We start from the raw sequence: 22130 nt of genomic DNA on the forward strand, positions 1-22130 counted from the left end.
TGCACGGTCTCCCAGAGTCAGCCACTCGAGGAATTCAGCAGTACCCTCTGCCTTGTTGCTACCTTAAAAAGGAGGATTCTGCCCTGCTGCTTGCAAGGAATTCCAAATAGCTGCACGTCTCTGTAATCCCACCACTTCTCAGCGAGTCCTCGGTCCTGAAGATTGCAAATAACAAACATCTGTTAAATCAAGGAGCAAAACCACCAAATGCACATGCTGTATTGCAAAACCTTTCTTGTCTCCTTGGTGCATGCAGTGTGCTCCTTGCCACCTGCTGGGTTTGTTTCTTCCCAGGTGCCAGAGGCAATGATGTCTCACTGTACGGGCAGAGAGCTCTGGGCTCTTGGTTCTCAGCTGGCTGAGTGAATGAGGAGGGAGGAGTCTTTGCATTCAGGTGTTGACCTGAATGACCTTTGTTTGATAGGATTGTGATGGAGGGCTGCTAGGGGGGTAGGAGAGGGAATACCTGCTCTAAAGAGGTCATAGTGAGAGGGTTTTGGTTTTAATGTGTTATTTTAACTAGCAGTGATATATGCTCTTGTAAATGTGCCAGCTGAGCTTTGAGAAGAGCTTTAAATGGAGGTAGAGTACTGGCCTCCGTAAGCATTCCAAACAGGGACTGAAGAAGGAAAGGCAGAGATGTCAGCACAAAAAGCAGGAGAACAGCAGCGGCATTCGTGCAGAGCTGGGGGGAGTCAGACCACTGAAGGCACAAAGGTTCATGGCACAGAGCGGAAAGCAGCCTCAGCCTGTCCTTGTGTGTGCACTGCTGCTGGCAGGGCCTGAGTGACTCCTCCTGATCCCCAAAAAAGCATCAGCCAGAGATCTTTCAGCGTCCTGGTCGCTCCTCCTTATGCGTGTGAGCAAACATGGGGAGTCTTAGTGAGCTCATGCAGTCACTCCACGTGCAGCCACTGGCAGGGGCTGTTCTCACCCTCACCTGTGATGTGGCAGGTATTGCTAATAAAGCATGGGCGTCACTGCCTGTCTGCAGTGCTGCCACTGATGAGGAAGCAGCAGCTGTCTGGGTGCCTTGGAAGAAGTGATGTTGTCCCTTGGATTCCAGAGTATCTAAGGGTAGATGGAGAAGTGTAGCTGTGGGGGATCTGAGAACCCAAAGGGAAAGCAAGATCTGTCAGACAAAATGGAGCACCCTTGGGAAAACTGGCAATATTGCATTTGCTGTCAGAAAAAAGCCCAGCTTTGGTACAGCTGGGTCTGTAGCACACGCTGTATCATTCGTGTATTTCAACATAGGTTTCTTTGATCATTTCCATATACTCATAGATTTATAATCAGGTAATGGCGTTAGAATGTGTCATGTGGCTGTGGGATTTCATCAGAATAGAGTGACCCATGAGTGCTCAAAATTACAAATAACCTTTGGACTGGATAAGAATAATGCATCTTACAAATGATGTGAATCAGTTATTTGTTGTTCTGTGCATCCACAGACAGCAGAGTGCTTTACAGCCTACCTTCAGTTCCTTTACACCTGTGGGGAAATTCTCAGCTGCAGTTACAGAAGAGCTAGATAAGGCACAGGTAATCCATAATGGTAAGGAATATTGCTCTTTTGCTGGTAGTCTCCTTTGCCCCTTTCCTTTGCCCAATGTTTTGGGCTCCAATTCAAGTGACTTCAAGTTGAATGCACCTATGAGAAAATCCCCAGCATTTGTGCCTTCCAACTGCATCATCTTTCTGTGCTTCAGAAGAGTGTTTTAAAATGAAGGTTTGGTTTTAAACGGGTGACGAGCACTCAAGCTGTTTTTAATGGTATCACAAGAAAATTGGCTCCAGCTGTTAGTGGGGTGGGACCAGGCCAAAACTCACTTTCTGCTCATGGAGCCCAGTCCTTTCACTGCTGCTGTCATGCGTGTGGATGTGATCGCTCACTTGGAGAAAGCTGTCCTCAAATGTTGCACAGCTTTAAGAACACTATGAATAAAATAGTCTCTTAGAAGAAGCTCAGACATTAAAGCAGTTGGCTGAAGAGGCTTACGCTCATGTATGAGCATAAACAATAAGGGCTGATGGTGTGCTGGGTTGCATTAGCAAGAACATAGCCAGCAGGTCGAAAAGAGTGATTATTTCCCTCTTTGGAGCTGGCAAAGCCACATCTGCAGGGCTGTGTTCTGTGCTCTCCTTATACCAGGAGATGTCAAAGCAGTGCAGGTCAGGGCTGCCTGGGGACAGGTGATGCTTGGGGCTGAGCTGTCTGTGTGGAAGGGAAGGGAAGGAAAAGGAAGGGAAAGGAAGGGAAGGGAAAGGGAAGGCATCACGCTCTGTATGGCAAAGCAAAACTGTTCTGCCATTCTGTAGCAGAGAGACCGAGTTGAAGATTGCATTAGTCACTCCATAGTCCAAAAGTCTGCACGCTTTTCATGACAGATTTTACTCTAAGATGCACATACAACAAACATAAGAGGGATTAATAGATGTCAGCCCTAAGAGTAACAGCGTTTGTGTGACACTGCCAATGTGGCTTTTATTTGTGTATCGCCAGCTAATTTCATGGCATGCAGTAAGTGCAGAGAGCGCTTGCTCTGAAGCATTTACAGTCTGGCTTGCCATGACTCAAATGAGGAAGCACAGAGGGATGAAGGTTGTAGCAGAGGGACCACACAAGCTTGTCTGTGTGGAACAATAAAGGAAATTAATTTTAGGGTTTATCTACAGAGGAAATTATCCCAGGATAGCTCTTTGTGCTCAGCTCTCTGAGTGGAAGCATTGCTCCAATAGCGAGGTTCTTCTGCAAGTGGGTTAATTTAATTTGAAACGAGGCATTCTTCTTCTGGAATACCAACCCCAGGAGTTCACCAGGAGAGTAATCTGCCTCCATTCTGCTGGCACTGCTGTAGGAACCCTCATTGTATTGGCTGGGTGCTGCTGCCTCCGTACTTCCAGGGGAATTTTATGGGAATTCCACGCTCCTACAGCTGGGGCTGAACTCGAGGCAGGAGGGGGATGCTCGTCACATGCAGACATTGCGTGCATGATGCTGGGTCTGCTCTTCAAATGTTGCTTCACCCTGGTTCCCTGAGCATGATGTGGGCCTCAGCACAGGATGGCCAGCTCAGCTTTTAGCTGCTCTTTTATTTCTCCCAGTTCTGCACTGTCTTTTTGTCTCAGTGCCTTCTGAAGCTAGGTGGGCAGGGAGCAAATGGGGGGGTGTCAGTTTCCTTTGAGCCTCTTTTGCTTCCATGGGATGGAAACCCTTCTCTAGGAGTAGAGAGAGGAAGAGAAGGCCTGGGGATGGCATCGTGGTCCCCAGTGTACACACAGCCAGGTGGAGCACCAGCTGCACCTTGACTCTTCCCATGGTTGCCTGAATTCCAGGAAGCTGAGATTCTCTCTTCCCTGCTTTGTCAGATGGGAATGTCTATATTATCTTTGAGAAGAAGGAGGAAAGCACTTCAAAGGCCGTGCTGGCCTTACCATAAATACTTCTCTGCTAGAAGTGGTGTGGCTGCTTTATTTAAACAAGTGCTGTTACTGCAGTTCTGCATGGGTTGAGGACTGACCACTTCTTTCTAAGCTGTTTGCCAAGCATACGCCCCGTGGATCAGAAGACTGAAGCAGTGTCATCTGCAGAGTGATGGAAGTTGGCTGTCTCAATGGCAGGGTCCTCAGGTGCTGGAAAGCAGAAGAGCAGGAGGCAGCCAGTAACCTCACGTGGGCCTTCCTTGGCCTTTCTGCTCCGGGGGCACCTCGTGCTCTGAGCACACAAGCTTTGGGAAGTGAATGTGGATCTTGTAGCAACAAAAAACCCCGCAGCTGTGTGCACAACCAGTCTGGTCTCCTTTATCAACAGCTACCTGCCTGGAATACGTGCCGATACGGAACATCCAGATGCCGAACGTGCGTGCCTCCCCAGCCGGCAGCAGCAGGGTTAAGGAGCGAGGGCGTAGCTTTGCTGCCTGCCGTCAGGAGGCCGTCAGGAGGCCGGCGCGGAGCTGAGGCGCGGAGGCTGAAGGGGGCCCTTTGTTGGCAGCGCTCAGCACCCAGCGCCGTGCCCTCCTGCCGCAGCGGGATGGCTGCAGTCCTGTCCGGGCCGGGGCGCAGCCGGGCCCCATGGGCTCTGCACCTCTCGGGTTTGCCCTTCTAAGTGGTGCGGGGAGCATTTCTACCGGGTAACTTTGAGCGAGAGGAGCTGAAAGGAAGAAAGGAGACCGTACAGCTGAGGCCAAACTCTAACAAATGAAAATGTTGGAGATTTGCTTGAAATTGGTGGGCTGCAAGTCGAAGAAGGGGCTCTCTTCTTCCTCCAGCTGCTACTTGGAAGGTGAGCGGGATGGGAGGCCCCTTTGGGGACACGGGGAGGCCCTTTTGGGGATGCGGGGAAGCCCTTCGGGGGTACGGGGACGCTTTCTGGGGATACGGAGAGGCTTTTTGGGGAGCTGGGAGCCCACTGCCATCCCAGGAGCAGCGGGGTTGTGTGTGCATGACTTTGGGACCAGGTGATTTTCATTAAGCGCAGCATACAAAGGGAGCCTGGCTCTACCATTTATGGTTGTGAAATGTCAAGTGATCCCATGGCCGATCCAACAAACAAAGCCGTCTCCGTGGGCCTGGGCTTTGGTTGTGCCCGGAGAAGGATCTCACTTCCCTTGGAGTGAAGGGAGTAAAGTTACTCTGGGCTATGGAGGAGAATCTAGATGAAAATCAACTTGCTGAATACAGCAAAGTACTTTCCATGTGCGTTACTCGCAGGCTGTTGGTTCGTTTTGTCTGTCCCTCTCTGCTGGCATTTCCCAGGCGGCCATACAGCTGAATTTACTTGGGTGATCGCTTTGAAAAAGTGAATTTGAATCACCCCTGTGACTGTAGGAATTGAAACGTGAATTAACACTCGTGGTGGGCTGGAGCTGGGTGCCTGGGGCTGGAGGTGATGTGCAGGGGAGCCCAGCCTGGTCCCATTGGGCACAGCACCACCCGGGAGCTGCGTCCCCTCCGCCGTGGCCTTGCTCTGTGCAATGCCAGGGCTTTGGCCGGGCCCCAGGAGGCCACAGCCCGCTGTGCTGTGTTGGGCCCATGCATTCCTCGGCTTCTTTTGTGTCGCTGGATGGAACTTTGGTAAAAATAAGCTGCGTGCCAGGAGTACTTTGCTAACTCATCAAATCAGAGGGAAGAAATGCAGCCACCTGACCGCGCGCAGCCTATCGCCGGCGGCTCTTGCTCAACTCTCGAATATTCAGCGGAGAAATGTTCCTCAAATTCATAGTTCAGGAATCTGAAAAACTACAAATGGCTGCTCACGGCAGAGCGAGCCGAAGGGATCTCACAGCAGGAGGCTGTGCTCGTGGGATGCGTGCAGTGGCTCTGAATAACTTGGCGGTTGTCAAGGGGCTTTTTTCGCTCGGTTCTCTTATCTATTTCAACCCGTTTTAAAAGTTTCACAAACGGAATGATGGGCGGATGTGTGAACGGTGTTGATCGTTCCAAATGGTTCGGTGAGCTTTTAGGTGCTCCAAACCTCTGTTTGTGGCACGTTGGTGCTTTGGTGCTGTGGTCCCCTGGGCCCGGCTGGAGCTGATGTTACAGGGTGTTACCCAGGCTGTTTGTCCATGGTTTCTCTGTTCTATGTGCTACAGCCGCTCCCCCTCCCCACTTTGCAATGCAGTTGCATAATAGGATTAGAACGCAGTTTGATTTGCTCCATGTAGGCAGTATCGAGTTAACAACACAATCAGGCCCAGTAAATACTGTGGTATTTTCACCTTCAGCTTTTCTGAGACCGGGGCTGTGTATATAATTTTTTATGAAGGGATGGGAAATGAGCCTTGGAAAACTTTAAAACATACTTCTGTCAAAGCACCTCAGCCTCTTCTCTCAGCACGGCACGGGGCAGAACTGCAGCCAGCACCCAAGGGTGTGTTAAAGCTCCACAACCGAGATCTTAATGCGCTTTCCCTGCTGCTGTGACAGCTGTTAAGACACAGATAGAGCAGGACCCACTGTGATGCTCTGATGGTGGACTTCTTGGAAAGCAAAGCAGGAGGTGAAGGGAAAACAAAGGAGTGCTTTCCGTTATTTCTTTCTACAGCTGAAGGGGCCCCACACAGCTTTTGTGTTCAGGTTGTGGTGAGGTTGAGAGCCCTGCGGAGAGGGCTGAGCAGAAGAGCAGTAAGAGCTTGTGCCAGTGCCCAGTGTGAGGGCACAAGTGAAAGCCATCTGCCTGCTGTAGGCTTTAGATAGCAGGTTCTTACAGGTGGGGCTCATTTGGGTGGAAACCACTAAAGCTTGCAGGGCAGTCTGGCAGATCCTCAGGAGGGGGATAGGCTTGTGCTGAGGCTATCAGACACATCCTTGGGAGCAGTGTGACATGGCTGGGCTGTTCCCTGCCTGTCTTACTGGAGCTTCTGGAAAGATTATGGAGATTATAGTGATATCACTGGAGGATTACTCTGCTCTTGTCTTTGTTGTATGGGAAGCTGCTGTAGGCATGAGAGGAAAGCTGAGTTGCTTCAGTAGACGAGGAAACTGCAGAGAGAACTGCTTAGAGGTTGGATGGACCGTTGGTTATATGGCAAACCATTTGCAGCTGAGAGGATAGAAAGAATGTTACCTAATTCAATCTCTTCTTTTGTTTTTCGTGCTTTGTAAAAAAGCAGTGTGACAGTGTGTGTGATGGCTAGCACCGGGCTCAGAGAATCAAGTTTGTAGAATTAGCAAATGAACTTCTTGAAGGTGTTGTTTTGAGATTGGGGTCTGCAGAAGAGGCTCAGAACACTGTGAGGCTGCTCAAGTCCCATTGTGTTGGTGCACCAACCCGTGTGTTGGCCAAGCAATCTGAAAGGTTTCTGTCTGTGGTGGTTCTCAGAGCTTCGTGTTCTCAACCTGCAGGAAGGAGGATGCTTTGTGACATCCCCTCAGTGCTGTGGCAGGAGGAATAATTCGGTGTAGGGCTGGCACAGCTGCCCACGGGGCGCTGGGGTCGCTGTCCCTGGAGGTGTGTCAGACCCATGGCGATGGGAACTGAGGGATGTGTCAGTGGGCACTTGGGTTGGGCCTGGGGTGGTGGTGGGGCTTTTCCAACCTCAGTGTCTCTGTGTGCTGTGGCAGGGTGTGGGCAGACCGCCCTGCATGCTGTGTGTTGGCATTTGGCTGAACTGAGACCTCGGAGATTGTTTTAACGTGATCAAAAATACGTTTGAACTGGTTGTGTGATTACTGAGCTTCCATGCTCGTGTTTTAAGCTGGCCGTTTTTTGCTCTCAGTTTTATCCCCCCTAGTAAATATTGTTTTTAAATGTGAGATATCTGAACTTCTGTCATCTGCTTCCTCCTTTTTGCCTGTGCCAAACTGAATAATTCCACCCTCACTTCACACCAAGAAAGGGTAAAGAGTAGAAGGGACGAGGCACAGCAAGTACTGCTGCCAATCTGATCTGGAAAGCAGAACGTGTCCATGTCCCAAATAGGGGCTGGAATAGTCTCGCTGCCTTTTTGGGCTTGCTCTACCACTGAAAAGCAGAAACCTTGTTTAAAACCTGTCAGCATCCTCTCTGAAGCTGAAAACTGGTGTAGAGGCACTACTCAAGCCCTTTGTTTTCAAACCGAAGCATTTTCTGCCCTGCCAGCTGTCAGATTGCCCATATATCGTTTTTTTTCTTAATTCAGTGTGTTTTGTTACAGTCAGAGCAGAGGAGCTCGGGGAGGAGAAGCCCATAGCCATGGCCTCCCGGGGAAGAGCCTTCTGTTTGTGTGCTTATGTTTTCTGCTCCTCACCTCTTGGCCTCACATCTGCCATCTCTCAGTAGAGTTTTTGCTTTTAAATAAGTGTTCTGGCTCTGTAGTGGCCTGCTAGCTGTGTGCTTGCTGCAGTGGTTCTTGCCTGTCCCATCCTTATTAAAAAAACCTGGCTGATGATGCTTGTTACTGTTTCCCATGGATTGTGGTGAGAAAAGTATTACGATTTCATACAACTAGAGCTGTCTTCAGACCTAAAACTGATCATTGCAGACCCATGTTCATCTTCCTTTCTCAGTCCCGAGCTGCTAAAGAAGATGGGGCACTACAGCTCCAAACCTCTGTAGTTCTTGTTCAGTGCTGCCCCTCCCCAGGGCTCTGAAATGGGCAAACCTCACCACTTCTGCTCTGTAAAGAAACCAAACCAAAAGCTTCATTTCTGAAGTTTTCAGAAATACAGAGGTGTCATTTATGATTCAGTTGGATCTAGCCACTCTTTCCCCTTCTGCTCTTAGATATTTTGATCTAAGATTAGGCAGCAGTTTAGTAGCAGACTTAAAAATAAACTCTGAATTTCTGCTAGATCCACTATTCCTCTCTGTGCATCCACAACTGTGATCATCTCTCTGGTGGAAGATGGTATTTACTGTGTTGCTAAAGGGTTACAAATGGAAAATACCCAATGAATGAGCTGTAGTGGAACCTGCAGGCTCATAGAAGAGTGAACTCTCCAAAAAGAAATTAGCAATGGATGGAAGATAATGGAATGATCTTTCAGTGGGAGTGGGAGAAGCCATGCCATTGAGGGTACTTAGCATTTCTTAAGGCAAAGCACTGTGTTTGACTGTGGGCCCTCTTTGTGTGTGGGCAATGAAGCAGGAACCAGATGCTGTCTGTGGATGCTGGTCCTTTCTCCTGGAAGATAATATTGTTCCATCAGGGATAGGGAATCTGTCAGTGACCAGTAAGGAAATCAGTGGGACAGAGAGGCTGGGAGCTTTGGGAGTGCATTAAATCTGCAGTGATTCTGCCCCATATCCTAATTTCTTTTAGGGGAAAAGGAAGGAAGGAGGAAGGTAAGGAGAAGAAAAGCTTTAGACAGCATGTGCTTCGACTCCAAAGAGATTACTGAGTGTATTCTGTTCTCCCTTGCTTTGGAAACCTTGTGGAAAAAATGCAAGCACAGTTTGTAAGAGCACAGGATGTTTGTTTTGCAGGGAGACAGGAGGTCTCCTCCTTCCCCCCAGGACTGCCCCGCAGTCAGCTGTGGCCGAGCTGCTTGTCATGCTGTGCTTCTACCTCTTTTCCAACCCTTCACTTACATTTTTAAGGGAATTTGCTTGTGTTGGTCTGGACCAGCACTGTTCACATCACAGAACTTCTTACACAGTCCCTAGCAGTGATTCATGGCTTCGCATAAACAGTAATTAGCAGGGGATAGCTATGCTTATGAAATCTTTTGGTGTACAAACATAAATATCTCCTGGTGCAGACTTAATTTAGGGGGGAAAAAAAAAATAAAGGCATCCATATGGCTGATGCCTCAAAATAAAAGCTCTTGCTCTCTCATTTCCTAGTCTGCTATTGGAGAGTTGTGTTTAGCTGTTGCGAGTGCGGAGCTGAATTACACTGCTGCCCTGGGACTCCTCCCAGGCATCCAGGTGCCACCTGAGCACGGTGCGATGGAATCAAGCTGTGGTTTTGCAGAGCTGCAGCAGCAAGCTTTGTGGCTGCCTGGAGGAATCTCAGCTGGGTGATAACCAATGGAGCTCACCAATGGAGCTGGACTTGCCTCCTGCCGCATCACCGAGTGAGGGCACTGCCCTGTGGCACAGCAACTGGGCTGACTCAACAGAGACATCTGGTCTGTTGAGGGGCTCAGTGGAGCTGTGAAGCTGTAGATAAGACCAGTGTAGGTGGTGAAGAAGCTATAGTGTGTTGGAAAAGACTCTCGTCATAAAATCACAGAACTGTTTGAGTCGGAAGGGACCCTTAAAGGCCATCGTGTCCCACTCCCCTCAACGGACGGGGGCAGCACGGCTCCATAGGTGCTCAGAGCCATCCCCTGACCTCGGGTGCCTGCGGGGCTGGGGCACCACCAGCTCTCTGAGCAGCGATGTGAATGAGCTGCGCTGTCTGCTGCTCCAAAGCGTGCTCACGTCTGGGCAGATTTACCAGGGGTGTCGCAAAGAGAGGTGAATGCTGCCGACAGCTGGCTGTACGGGGAACCCAGACAGACCTGTCCTCTCCAGTTCTTTTGCATCTTAGATTTGTGTCCTGAATCTGCTAATAGCCTCCTCTAGGGGCCCAGACCCTTAGCAGCGCGTGTTGTCACAGTCCGTCAAGCTTCTCCCCCCTCATCCCTCTCCTGGCCGCGCATGGGCCTGGCTGTGCTGGAGGGGAGCCCGCCTTGGATTTCCGGCCTTCCTGTTGAATCAGACCCCACGGGGCAGGCGTTTTCCTTCCTTGCCGAGGTTACGGTCAGCCCACAAGGCGCAGGGCTGTGTGCTGTGTTGGGCAGCATTGCTGCTCACAGCCGCCTGCCAGCTACGTTTGTGTGGTAAAGTGCTGATAGCTTCGTTTTCTGAAAGGGGATCTCCTGCCTCTGACAGCCCCATCCCCAAAGCATGGATGTGCGTTGTGCGGTCAGCCCTGGGCTGACACATCAGCACAAAGTGCAGCCAACCTCCTGGTGACATCCCAGCAGCCTTCCCCAGGCTTTGGAGGGAAGGACTGGCAGGAAGCAGTGGAACCGAATTCTCCAACCTACTTGGATATGCCTGATATTGACTGATTATTACACACCTAATGTGCCTCTCTGTGCACGTTTGAAGCTCAGTTTTTGGGAATCGGTTTCTTCTCGAAGCCTGTAAGATTCCTACAGAGTGCATGGTGCAGCATACATTCTCACTGTGTGCTTCTCTTGAGAGCGGCAGGTGGCAGAGAGGTAACAGAAATGGCCCAGCTTTTACTCAAACAAGACGAGAGATGATTAAAAATAGTATAGACTACAAAAATACGTATCTAACTCTGTGTACGCCACATCTTATAAATCTCATCCTGCCTGACTTTCAGTGTTTCAAGTTCCGGTGATTTCATTTATAGGGTAATTAAGGGATTACCTTTTAGAGGTGTCTGCTTATTTCAAGTCTAACCATTGCAGCACTTAGGTAAGACTGAAGGATTTATAGAGAGCCAGCAGCTGACCGTGAGCAGCACTGCCTGCAGGCAGAGGGTTTCCTTCTGCTTCATGGCCAGAGCAGGCAGCTCATGTGCTGGGAAGGGGCTCCGCAGCCACTGCACTGTGTGCATGTGCAGGAGGTCTGCTGTCAGGGATGATCCATACGTGAGGAACACGGATGTTGAGAAAATTAGAAAAATTGTAGCACGAGGGCTAAGCAGATGGCTTTTATCAGCAAGAATGAACCTGCTTTTCTCCCCTTTCTTCCTGCAGAAGCCCTCCAGAGGCCAGTCGTGTCAGATTTTGAGCCCCAGGGGCTGAGTGAAGCCGCTCGCTGGAACTCCAAGGAGAACCTCCTGTCCTGCCCCAGTGAAAATGACCCCCACCTCTTTGTTGCACTGTATGATTTTGTGGCGAGTGGGGACAACACTCTCAGCATAACTAAAGGTAAGAGAATTGTGCAGGATGGGATCAGGAAGCAGCGAGAAGCACAGAAAGGAAAGCCACAGTGGAACAGCCGAGTTATACGCTACACACTGTGGAATTTTTTTACTGTGGGAATTCTTCTTAAACAAATATTTCTTGAAGTCATAACCTTCTAAAAGGTTAAAACTATTTGAAGTTTTTGCATTGGACAAGATTGTGTCAGAAGGAGGTCTCCACTAAGAACTAAGAATTTGAGCTGAGAAATTGATGTAGGCTGACTTCAGATGCAGGTCTTTGTCATTTTTATTGTTCTCCAGCATGCAGTCCTCCTATGAAAAATGACTGTGCAGATGCAGTGTTTTCTTACTTGATCCTCTCATTCCTTATGTGCACTTCAAGTCTGCTTGCTTGCTAATCAGAACAGATTTTTGCCATTTATCCGCTCCTGGTCTAGCCCCATCAAGCCAACTCAGCTCAAATGAAATTTGTTGGAATCTTTTTTTTTTAAGCTCAGACAGCATCAGAACTGCTGCAGAACTGCATGAAAATTTCACAGACCCTTGGAGCATGCATGTCATTTTATTTGGCTTCAGTGGTCCACTTAAGCTTAAAGAGACGCACATGGTCCCTGCTCAGTCAGATACCCATTCTAACAACCTGTAAGCCAGAAATAATCCATCTTTTTACTCTACTCCTAGATTTGCTATGTCTAAATGTGTTCTCTGGTTGTGCTTAGGTGAAAAGCTTCGTGTCCTGGGTTACAATCATAATGGCGAATGGTGTGAGGCCCAAACGAAGAATGGACAAGGCTGGGTACCCAGCAACTACATCACCCCAGTGAACAGTTTGGAGAAACACTCCTGGTACCACGGACCGGTGTCACGTAATGCTGCTGAGTACCTCCTGAGCAGCGGCATCAATGGCAGCTTTCTCGTGCGAGAGAGTGAGAGCAGCCCAGGACAGAGGTCAATTTCACTGCGCTACGAGGGAAGGGTGTACCACTACAGAATAAACACTGCGTCCGATGGGAAGGTAGGCTGCAGGCTGCCCGTGCTGCCAGAGGAAACCTTGCTGGAGTGCTTTGTGCACTAGTGCCCGAGGTCAAGGAGTAATGATTGAAACGTGCAATTGTGAGCCCAGATCACAGTGTTCAGCATCCGCAGTTATAATGAACTGTGAGCTTCTGACCGGGCTGTGATGAAACACGCTTATTCCTTTAGCCAGCTGCTGAGATATAACACAGCTCAGTAGCAAACTGCCATCCCAGAGCTACATCAGAGCTGAATGCAGTAGATACCATCAATAAGATGCTATCTGGCAATGGATTTTCATTACATATGTTCAAAAGAACCTCTGGGAGTGCCAAATCAGAGAAGTCTGTGCCTGTTGCTCATAGCCCTGTAAGTTTAGGAACAGAATACCTTTTGAACTATTCAGCCTCATTTTAAAGTATTTTAATTTCTCCACAGTATTTCCATGTGACCACTGAAAATGGGTAGGCACCTTCTAATTTGTATGGACCCCTTTTCCAGTGTCATCTTCTTTCTTTTCTATCTTTATGCACTCCCAACTGTGCTGCGTTTCAATGGATGCTGCAGAGAAATGTTAACATAAGAATGAGGTTTTCCACAGATTTTTGTTGTAATTTCATGGAAACATTTTGGCTGGCATTAGGTTTCAGCAATTCTTGTTTTTAATGAATCTATTGTGAGCATTATCTCTTCAGATCCTCTGCAGAAGTTGCAGCATGGATCTGGAGCATGGCTGCTGAGGCTCTTGCCAGCACCTGGTAATTGACAGTTATTGAAAGTGGTATATATCCAAGTTACAGTGCTTTGGTTCTTCCTTTTTCCTCCTTTGTAGACGCTCTGTGGTCGACATCAGCACTGTGAGTTGCAGATGTGCTGCACGCTCAGGGGTGTGCGTGGTGACCTGCAGTATCCTTCCTCCTGCTGTCCCTGTAGCTGACTTCCCTTTGACTCACGTTGATGCTGGCAGATGAGCAGTGTGCACATGTGAACATTCTGAACCCTGGCCTCCCTCAGTCAGTGTAAATAAGCATGTGTCCCTCATGCCATGGCACGTTCTTCATTTTAACTGCAGGAGGTTTCGGCGTATGAAGGCTTTCATCCCAGCAGAGCCGTTTTTATCCCCCCAAAGCAATAATTTGTTCAGCTCTGTATTGCTCAGGTCAACTGTTCATTTCCCACAAAGTTGCTTGAATTGGTGTTTTTTGATAAAATGTGCAGGTCAGCACAATGCACTAAAACAGACCTGCAGCCGGTGGTGGTTGGAAATGCAAAACAGAGAAGCAGCAGTGAGCGAATGCTGGGCTTTGGGAGGAGGTGGCCGTGTGCCAAGGGAAGGGAATTACGGAGTGCCACGCTGCAATTAGCAGCCTGGCATGTTCAGTCTCATTTGTTTCCATTTGTGTTAACAAACTGGGCAGCAGCGCGCTGTCTCTGTGGCCCACCTCCAGCCTGCCGCTCTTCCTTTCACCTGCCAGAGTTTAGGGGTGAGGAGTACAGGCAGCCAATATCTCTGCTTTCCCCTCCTGAAATGGAGGCTGCCGGATCTCAGAGCTGCTGCTGTCATGCTCCATTACCTGTGTTGCAGCACTGCGTGGCTCTGCAGAAGGAAAGCTGCTACCTCCAGCTCCCTGGGCACCTGGGGCTGCCACGGCCTGCTGTATCGTTAGTCAGCCTGTCTGAGGAGCTTAGCGTCAGCAAGTGCTGCAGGAAGGGTGAATGGCTTTGGTGGATTGCGTCCTGCAACTGTGAGAGCAAAGAGCTTTTACAGAAGTGTGCACAACAACTGCTTGGTGTGGGGTGTGCCGTGCATCGCAGAGCCCTGTGCTGTCTTTTTGCTGTAAGAAAGAGGGAAAGATGGGAGATGTGTACTTCTTAGCTTTAGCACCAGTTTAGCACTGAGATTCAGCGTCAGTTCCTCAGGGAGCTTTTTTTTTTCTTTCCCATTTTAATGGGACATATTCTTCCGGACCACCTCTTAATGTTTTTTTTTATTATTATTTTATTTAAATAAGACACTCAAAATGACCTTTTTGATTTGGCTGGCATGGTGCAGCTAGTTGTTTGGTAAACCACTTCCATGGAGCAGAGCACTTGGTTTTCCTGACTTGGTAGTAGAAGGTTTCTATTGAGTAACCAGACTGAGCAAACAGCATTGCCCAGCCACTGTGTGAAATCCTGCTGTCCTCAGTATTAGGGGCACAGAACGTGTTTTGCTTCTCTTGGAGCTTCCTTCACTGTGGAACCTTCCTTAGCTCGTGGCTTAACTGCATGCAGCTCAGCTCCTTTACTGTGAATCTCAATCAGTTTTTTGGTGTAGGCTTTTCAGGTTGTTGGCTGACGGCAGGGTGGGAATCCCTTTGGGTTAAGGATGTGGTTCACATGGATCAGCACCCCTACCTCCAGTCAGGGAGCCAGGGGGAGAAAAACTGCTTCCAAAATGACCATGTGTGGTAGGTGGATGTTTTTTTTTTGTTTATTTTTCATTTATGTTTGTGAGGCATGAAGTGCTGGGACTGGGCATGGTGATCCTGAGTTCTGTTCCCCAACCTGTAACAGGTTTGCTGTGAAACCTTTGGCCATCTATTTAACTTCCTTCTCATAGGATCGTAAAAATAGAAATATTTCTCATTTCTGTGAGATCCTGAGATTGTGAGATGCAGGCATACATACATAACACACATAAAAGCAAGGACAGCTTCCTTCTCCATGGTTCCATAATATTCCAGGTGATCCGAGAGTTCAGCACAATTTGGCACATCTATCCTCACTTTTATACACATTTTACACATTTTAGTCCTCGGTGTAACACAGGAACAGCTTGTTCCACTGCTCACCCTGCAAGTGCTTCCCAAACTGACATTGATTTACATTCTGATTGTGCTGGCAAACACTCGGTGGTCTGAAGAACTGTTTGCTTCTTGCCATGCAGCTGTAAGAGTCTCTCTTAAGTTGGCACCTTTCTGTTCTCAGAACATCTGTTTTTAAGGTGATTTCACCCCGGCCATGACAGGTGTTGAGGTTTGATCCAGTTACTTCACCAAAAAAATATTTGACTCAGTTTGGTTAGAAACTGAGCTCTGGCTCCCCAGGAGAACGCCTCTGTTTTCCAGAGCTTCCATAGGAGCTTTGCCATCAGCAAATGTAGCAAAAGGAGAATAAATAGGTTATCATCAGAGTAGTTAATGGTTCAGGTTCGAGCAGGTCATTGTTTTGTTCAAGTGATTTACAGGCACGTTGGCCACTGTGCATCATCTCCCACTCCCTGGAGCCTGGATGCCGTCCCCATTGTAATGGGGGTTGTGATTCCTCTGCAGCAGGAAGGTTGGCTTCTCAGTGTAGCTGCCTTTGTTGGATAATGCTCATGTTCCAGAAAACTTACAGATGGCATTGCTCTGTTGCAAAGGGCAAAGCTTGAAAGCCAGCAGTCACCCTACAGCTTGTAGCAGTCACTGACCAATTTGTGGGTCGTGCTCTCTTGTATCTTGTCTTCTCGGGGTGATGCCGTGTGTCTGAGCTGAGCATTTTACCATTGCAGTTCTTTTTATAATGTCCATGGCATGTGTGATTTAGCAACTGCTGCCAATGCTGTCAGCATCCATCCTTAAGCCTTTGCCTGATTTTCACAAACTGAAGTAGGGAGTTGGGGAAGCAGGGTGCTGAGAGGCCTCTCCTGTCACTCTGGCTGCCCTAGGTGATGCAGCTGCTGTTTTCACTCACCTTTTCATTTTCTGTATTTATTCGTAGTGCTCGTGTAACCTTCAGAACATTTGTTCTTCTCCAGTGCCTCTTATTCTCATTTTTATAGTAAATAGAAGCTTGCAAAGGAGCATCTATACAGAATCTGCCAGTCTCCAGTTCAAAGACTCCTCAAGTTTGACCTTTTTTCTACCTTCCCTGCAAACATTTTTCCCCCTCTGCAAATGCATCTCCATTTTCTGTTAGACATGTTCACTTATTGCTGGAACTTCACAGATGTGTTTTCTTTCTCCATCCAAGCATTCTGTCTGAGTGGAGGAAGTAGTGCTTGGCTGCAGGTCTGCGATTTGGGGATGATTGGCATCCCTGTCAGCTTCCCTGCCTTGCAAAATGAGACAGATGGATGCTGCACATGCACAGACTGCACTGTTGAGTGCATATCCAGTGAGTCAGAAGGTTTCTCCCTCTCCATCAAGTGCTACCAGCACCACTTTGTTCTTACTGTGTTTGTGGCTTTTGTCACCTCCTGTAGCAGAAGATTGATCTTGAGTGTGAAATTGAACGTACTAAATTGTAGCAGGGAATCACTTGTCCATTGCCTACCATAAGCTTTTAGGCTCAAAATGGAGCTTCTCTTTGGATGTTAAAAGGTAACAAACATGGGTTACCAATGTGTCTCGACAGATCCCCACTCAGTAATAATTTTACTTCTGTTACTGATCTGTGCCCATGACAAGGATGCAGCAGGCCAGCTATCTTACTTAGGCCAACAGCAGGGAAGCTACCAGTTTGTTACTGAAACTTCATAAAATAGGAAGGTAAAATGTCATAATTGAAATAATAATAATGTGATCAAGACGCAGAGGTAGGAAATCCCTGCTGTTGAGAAGCATCCCACAACCCTCACTGACCAGACCAGAAAACCATTTCAAGCAACAGCATGCCAGTGCAGTGCTATTTGCAGTCATTCCTCCCATGCTGTTTCAGCAAAGCGTGTCTGTTTCTTTAGAATCTGTGCACTTCCCAGGCAGATGTTGATCTTTTTCAGCTCCAGGCTTCTGCAGAGCTCGTGGTGCTGCAGCTCAAGCAGACGTGATGCGGGGCTTCTCTGTCGTGACTTCACAACGTGGTTTCTGCAGGTGGATGCTCCAGTGTGAGTGACGTGACTGAGCTTTCTGTTCTTGCTCCCTCAGCTGTACGTCTCTTCAGAGAGCCGCTTCAACACCTTGGCAGAGTTGGTCCATCATCATTCAACGGTAGCAGATGGGCTCATCACCACTTTGCACTACCCGGCGCCCAAGCGCAACAAGCCCACCATTTACGGGGTGTCTCCAAACTATGACAAGTGGGAGATAGAGAGAACTGACATCACTATGAAGCACAAGCTGGGCGGCGGGCAGTATGGAGAGGTGTATGAAGGAGTCTGGAAGAAGTACAGCCTCACAGTGGCTGTGAAGACCCTAAAGGTAGGACCCGCATCTCTGAGCAGTCCTGTTTGTCTCCTTTTCAGCAGGAAGTGAGTTCAAGCTGGCTGACTTCCTCCAGCCCCACGTGACAATTTGGGGTTCGTGATGGCTGTGCCTTTCTGTACTTTGGCCTACAATAGTAAATAACTTGATGAGTTCATGATTCTCTGTGTAAACTGAGCAAGGGAGGGTGTTAACAGAGCAGCTTTTGCTTTAGAACAGATGAAATCTTAAGAGAGGTCCTGCTGTGGCATCCCTTGCGTTCAAGAGGGGGCAAAGGTGTGCTGATCATAGGTGAACATGCTAACACAAGTTGATGTATTAAGGAAGGTTGGGGACTATGACTCAGCCAACATAAAATTCAAAGCCTGTATTTCAGGGAAACTCTTAATGCTTTGATTGTCTGTCTCATGTGGCTTCTTTCCCAAAAGACAAGCTCCTTGTACCCAGTAGTCTTAGGCAATTGTTCACAGCTGTTTATTATCAGAAGATATAAGAGGAGGAAAAAGTGCATCCAAGCTAAAGTGTATTAAAATTCGTAAGAGGGCTTAATGAGGGACTGGATAATCAGTTCTGCTTCTGGCTCTGCTCCCTTATTCCTGAGTCTTGGTCTCCTTGCCTCTTGAAATGCAAATAATGCTCTGAGTTCAGAAGGTCATTGCTTAATTCATTTATGTTTATAAATGTGTCTTGAGATCTTCTGGCACCATCCACACACATTGCATTTGATTGCTTAATAGAAGTTTTATGCTAACTTGACACCATGTTTTCTATCCTCACATGGTCATGTGGGTTGGTCTTGCAGAAACAAACAGAAGAGGGCTTTTTGTTTGTTTCTTCTTGTGTTTTGATGGGTGTTTTTTTTTTGCAGTGGAACTGTAGAAGTGCAGAGAGCTGTATAGATGTATAGTGTCAGGGGGAGAAAACTGCCTGGATTCGGGGAAAATATTTCTTCCTTGCTGTCTGAACAGCGGCAACCTCAGTATTTCTGGGTTGCTATGGCCGCGGAAAGCATTTCCATTTTGGCCTTTTGTGTATGGTGGAGATTCCCGCTCGGGCTCCCCAGTGGAGAAGAGCAGAAGCAGCAGCTTACACAGGCAGCGGGTGACACCTAGCGTTAGGGCCACCGCACCGGGACTGCGGGGCTGCTCGGAGCGCTGTGCGGTGGGACCGGGCTGTGAGCAGGAGGAGCAAAGAGTCCACGCCATACGTGAGAGAGACAGATTGCTTCTCGGAACGTTCTGTTTGCTGCAGCGTCCTCTTTCTGCTTCCTGGCTCTGATGTGAGGATCCCTGATGCCTCCTGTCCCTCGTCTGTACCAGAGTATCACTGCTGCATTCCTGTGCCATGTCTCTAAAACCCATCAAGAAAGGCAAACGACGCGTAGTGCCATCGAATCTCTGTTTGTGCCTTGGAGAAACCTCAATACAGACCATGACTGTTTCGAATACATCAAATAAATATTTAATGAAACATGACTGAAAGTGGTTCATAATGTAATATGGAACAGTGTGTGCCACTGGGGAATGCAGGAAGAACCAAGAAGAGAGTTAAGAAACACTTCAGTCTGCAATTATGCACACTAAAACCATCCTTAAAAGCAAATTTATACTCCACCTTCTTTAAATCCATCAGTCTAGTGCTTGACAGGTGGGGCTACAGCTGCCTTCAAAGTTTTGGGCGATACTTAAAAATGGCATTTATATTCCAGTTCGACATGGGAAAACAAGCCCTCGGCAGCTTCAAGTGACTCGCTTCGTTTTCTGCCAGAGAATGTTTTTCACAGCTTCACACGGTTCTCCTTGTTCCTTCCCTGTCTATTCCAGAAGAAGGATGGAGGGGAGGGAGGGTTGAAGGCACCAAAGATCCACGCAGTTCATGTTGTGGAGCAGTGCTCAGCAGCACCCATTTGTCATTCGGTTTTCTGTGTGTTACAGCTAGCACAGAGCCTGGATCACACGAGAAGACAAATGCAGCACAGGCTGTTTTTTCAGCCTCATGTAACTGGCAAATGCTAGGCAGCGTGTTGGGGTGTAGATGGTTCCCACAAGAATGTTTCATTGGAAACCCAGCGACCTGCATCAGACACAGCAGGATTTCACAGGGTCTGTGGCCATGACACGACGTGCCCTGTGTTTGCTTTTTTGCTCCTGATCCTGTTGAAAGGGGCAGGAGGGCTGCAGGGACTGCGCTGGAGCATCGTGCCCTGTCTCAGTGCCTGTGCCCCAACTCGGTTCCCTGGAGGGCTGTTCAGTGGTTGAGCTGCTGGGAGCTGCCCAGCTTTATTTAATGCTTTTTTACCCCAGCAGATGGGGCAGCATGGAGCTGTTCCTTAGTGAGCTTTGTGCAAGTGCAGGTTGAGGCATTGCCCTGTTTTTCTGGGAAAATACCGTATTGCTGGAACTGTTTTATTTATTCTGTGGTTTTGTACAGCAGAAGATGGAAGCTGGTAAAATTCTGCCATCAGATTTTCAGGGAAATCACTGTTACTGTAATTCTCTGCATGCATCCTTCCTATTAATTTGGTCAGTGAGAGGCAATAGATTTAAAACCACGGAGCAGCAATGCAGAGGAACAGCCTTGTGCAGCCTGCATAGCATACATAAGATAAGTGCGTGTTTAGGGTCGTTTTGCAACCTGGATTATTAACCCTGTTTCCTTTGCTAAAGAAAATGTTTTACAGTTCTGTTCCCCAGGACCTTTGGGCAATTCGTTTTGACAGAGCGTGTTCAGAAAAACACAGCTGCCAATCAAGCTAATTGGCAACGAATAGTGAATGATGGATTGAAGCTGTTTGAAAGAGGCTCTCATCGCTAACTGCAGAGCAGAGTGCTGGCTGGATCTTACAGCAGCAGCCCACTGTTATCATTCTCACCAGCAGCAGTAAATCCTTTCCAATCCTTCCTTAAAACACTTCGTCCATGTAGGCTGTCAACATTAATCCACCGATGAAAAAAAAAATATGGATTTAGAAAGAAACATTGCTTTAGGAATGGATCTGTATTTTTGCACCACTTTGAAATGACCTTCGGGCCGTGGGGGTATATTTGCTTCAGAATATGTATCTTCTGAGCAAGATCGGATCTCCCTCAGCTTTCTGTTGTGCCAAGCAACTTTATGGTGCTCAACAAATAGGCAGTGACACATCTGCCCAGACCCATTACGTCATGGGTCAGGCTCTAAATGCCAGGGATGAAATCTGTGAAACCTCGGGCTCTCAATTCCCCTGCTGTTGGCCATGCTTCTCTTTGCAGCGGGGTTTTCTTGCTCAGACCCACTGAAACTGGGGGCTTGCATCTCAGCAGTGGCTCAGACCTTAGCTTGGGTGTAGGCTTTCTTTTGATTCTGTTCCTGTTTCATTTCTTTCCGTGCTGTTGATTCTGTGTGGGTTTTTTTTCTTGTTAGGAACAAGCGCGCTGAGCTTTTTCCTTTTCAACTCCTGAGTGGTCCTGTGAGAGGCCCTTCACAAAAGGGATATGGATCGTCTTGCCCAAAAAAGCTCCCTTACAATAAGAGTGATAAAAACGTATTTTTACAAAAATCCTACAAAAAAAGCCCCAGCAAAACAAAAAATGTTCCTTGCTCCCTGGCATTGTGATGTGGCTACAGGGAAAAACTACCTTGAAAGAACTGGGGCTGATGCTGTCACTTTGCAGTTCTTTTTGTGTCCTCCTCTGTGCACGCTGTCCTTGCCAAAGCTTTGCTATTGTTCTGCAGGAGGATACCATGGAGGTGGAAGAGTTCTTGAAAGAAGCTGCAGTAATGAAGGAGATCAAGCATCCGAACTTGGTGCAATTATTAGGTAAGTGATAAATACCAAGCAGGGGGATTTGAACTAAACCCTTGTGCAGTGATATGGATGTTAAGGAGCAGATAAGCTGCTTACCATACCAAGGCTTTAAATACAGGCACTTATTGTCTGGCAAAATTCACGATTTGTACCGGTAATACATGATTTTTAATGATCTCGTCTCCCTAACGTTTTAAGTTGCCAGAGCCTGAAGCAGGAAATTAAAATCCTCTGTTAACCACTTCCAAGCAAAACTCTATTCTCTGTGCAGTCCCCCCGTTTGCAGCCGTTAGAGATATGCGTTGCCTGAGATGACAGACTTGAAGGGTCACTGATACTCTCAGGTACTGATAGTGAACTTTGTCTTGGTCCTTAGGGGTGTGCACGCGGGAACCTCCTTTCTACATCATCACAGAGTTCATGACTTATGGGAATCTGTTGGATTATCTGCGTGAGTGCAACCGGCAGGAGGTCAATGCAGTGGTGCTGCTCTACATGGCAACCCAGATCTCTTCAGCCATGGAGTACCTGGAGAAGAAAAACTTCATCCACAGGTACGAATGGCACTGAGTGCTCCTGAATCCCATCTGAATCGGGATCTACATCTCCTGATGTACTTTAAGATTGTCACAGCCTTCCCTTCAGCTGCATCCCGTGTCCTGTATTGAACACCCTGTCTATCTGCTATGTTCTGGTGCAGTGTGTTGGCCTGTCTATAGGATGCTCTTCTACCTGTCTATAGGATGTCTTCTGATTGCTTTTCTCCACTTTTTTTTTCTTTCTTGAAGCAGACGTAGGTTAAAGACATACCAGTGCTTTTTCAGTTTGAACAAACGCCTTAGACATAAA

At 48.0% G+C, this 22130-nt stretch overlaps 1 protein-coding gene across 2 annotated transcripts in view; it reads left to right on the plus strand.

The window, feature by feature from the left end:
- Positions 1 to 22130, plus strand: part of ABL1 (ABL proto-oncogene 1, non-receptor tyrosine kinase) — a 65470-nt gene that overhangs the window by 31737 nt on the left and 11603 nt on the right. Inside the window, exons 1-6 of one of the 2 annotated variants that reach the window (XM_052669176.1) lie at positions 3971 to 4285; positions 11146 to 11319; positions 12035 to 12330; positions 17219 to 17491; positions 21209 to 21293; positions 21658 to 21835. In XM_052669176.1, coding sequence (XP_052525136.1) covers positions 4201 to 4285; positions 11146 to 11319; positions 12035 to 12330; positions 17219 to 17491; positions 21209 to 21293; positions 21658 to 21835 — 1091 coding nt within the window. In that variant the 5' untranslated portion in view covers positions 3971 to 4200. Of the gene's footprint in view, positions 1 to 3970; positions 4286 to 11145; positions 11320 to 12034; positions 12331 to 17218; positions 17492 to 21208; positions 21294 to 21657; positions 21836 to 22130 lie in introns of those variants that run through there. The other variant, XM_052669175.1, reaches the window with a different exon arrangement.

Source organism: Tympanuchus pallidicinctus, unplaced genomic scaffold (assembly GCF_026119805.1).
Source record: "Tympanuchus pallidicinctus isolate F22 unplaced genomic scaffold, pur_lepc_1.0 scaffold8, whole genome shotgun sequence".
NCBI lineage: Eukaryota > Metazoa > Chordata > Aves > Galliformes > Phasianidae > Tympanuchus > Tympanuchus pallidicinctus.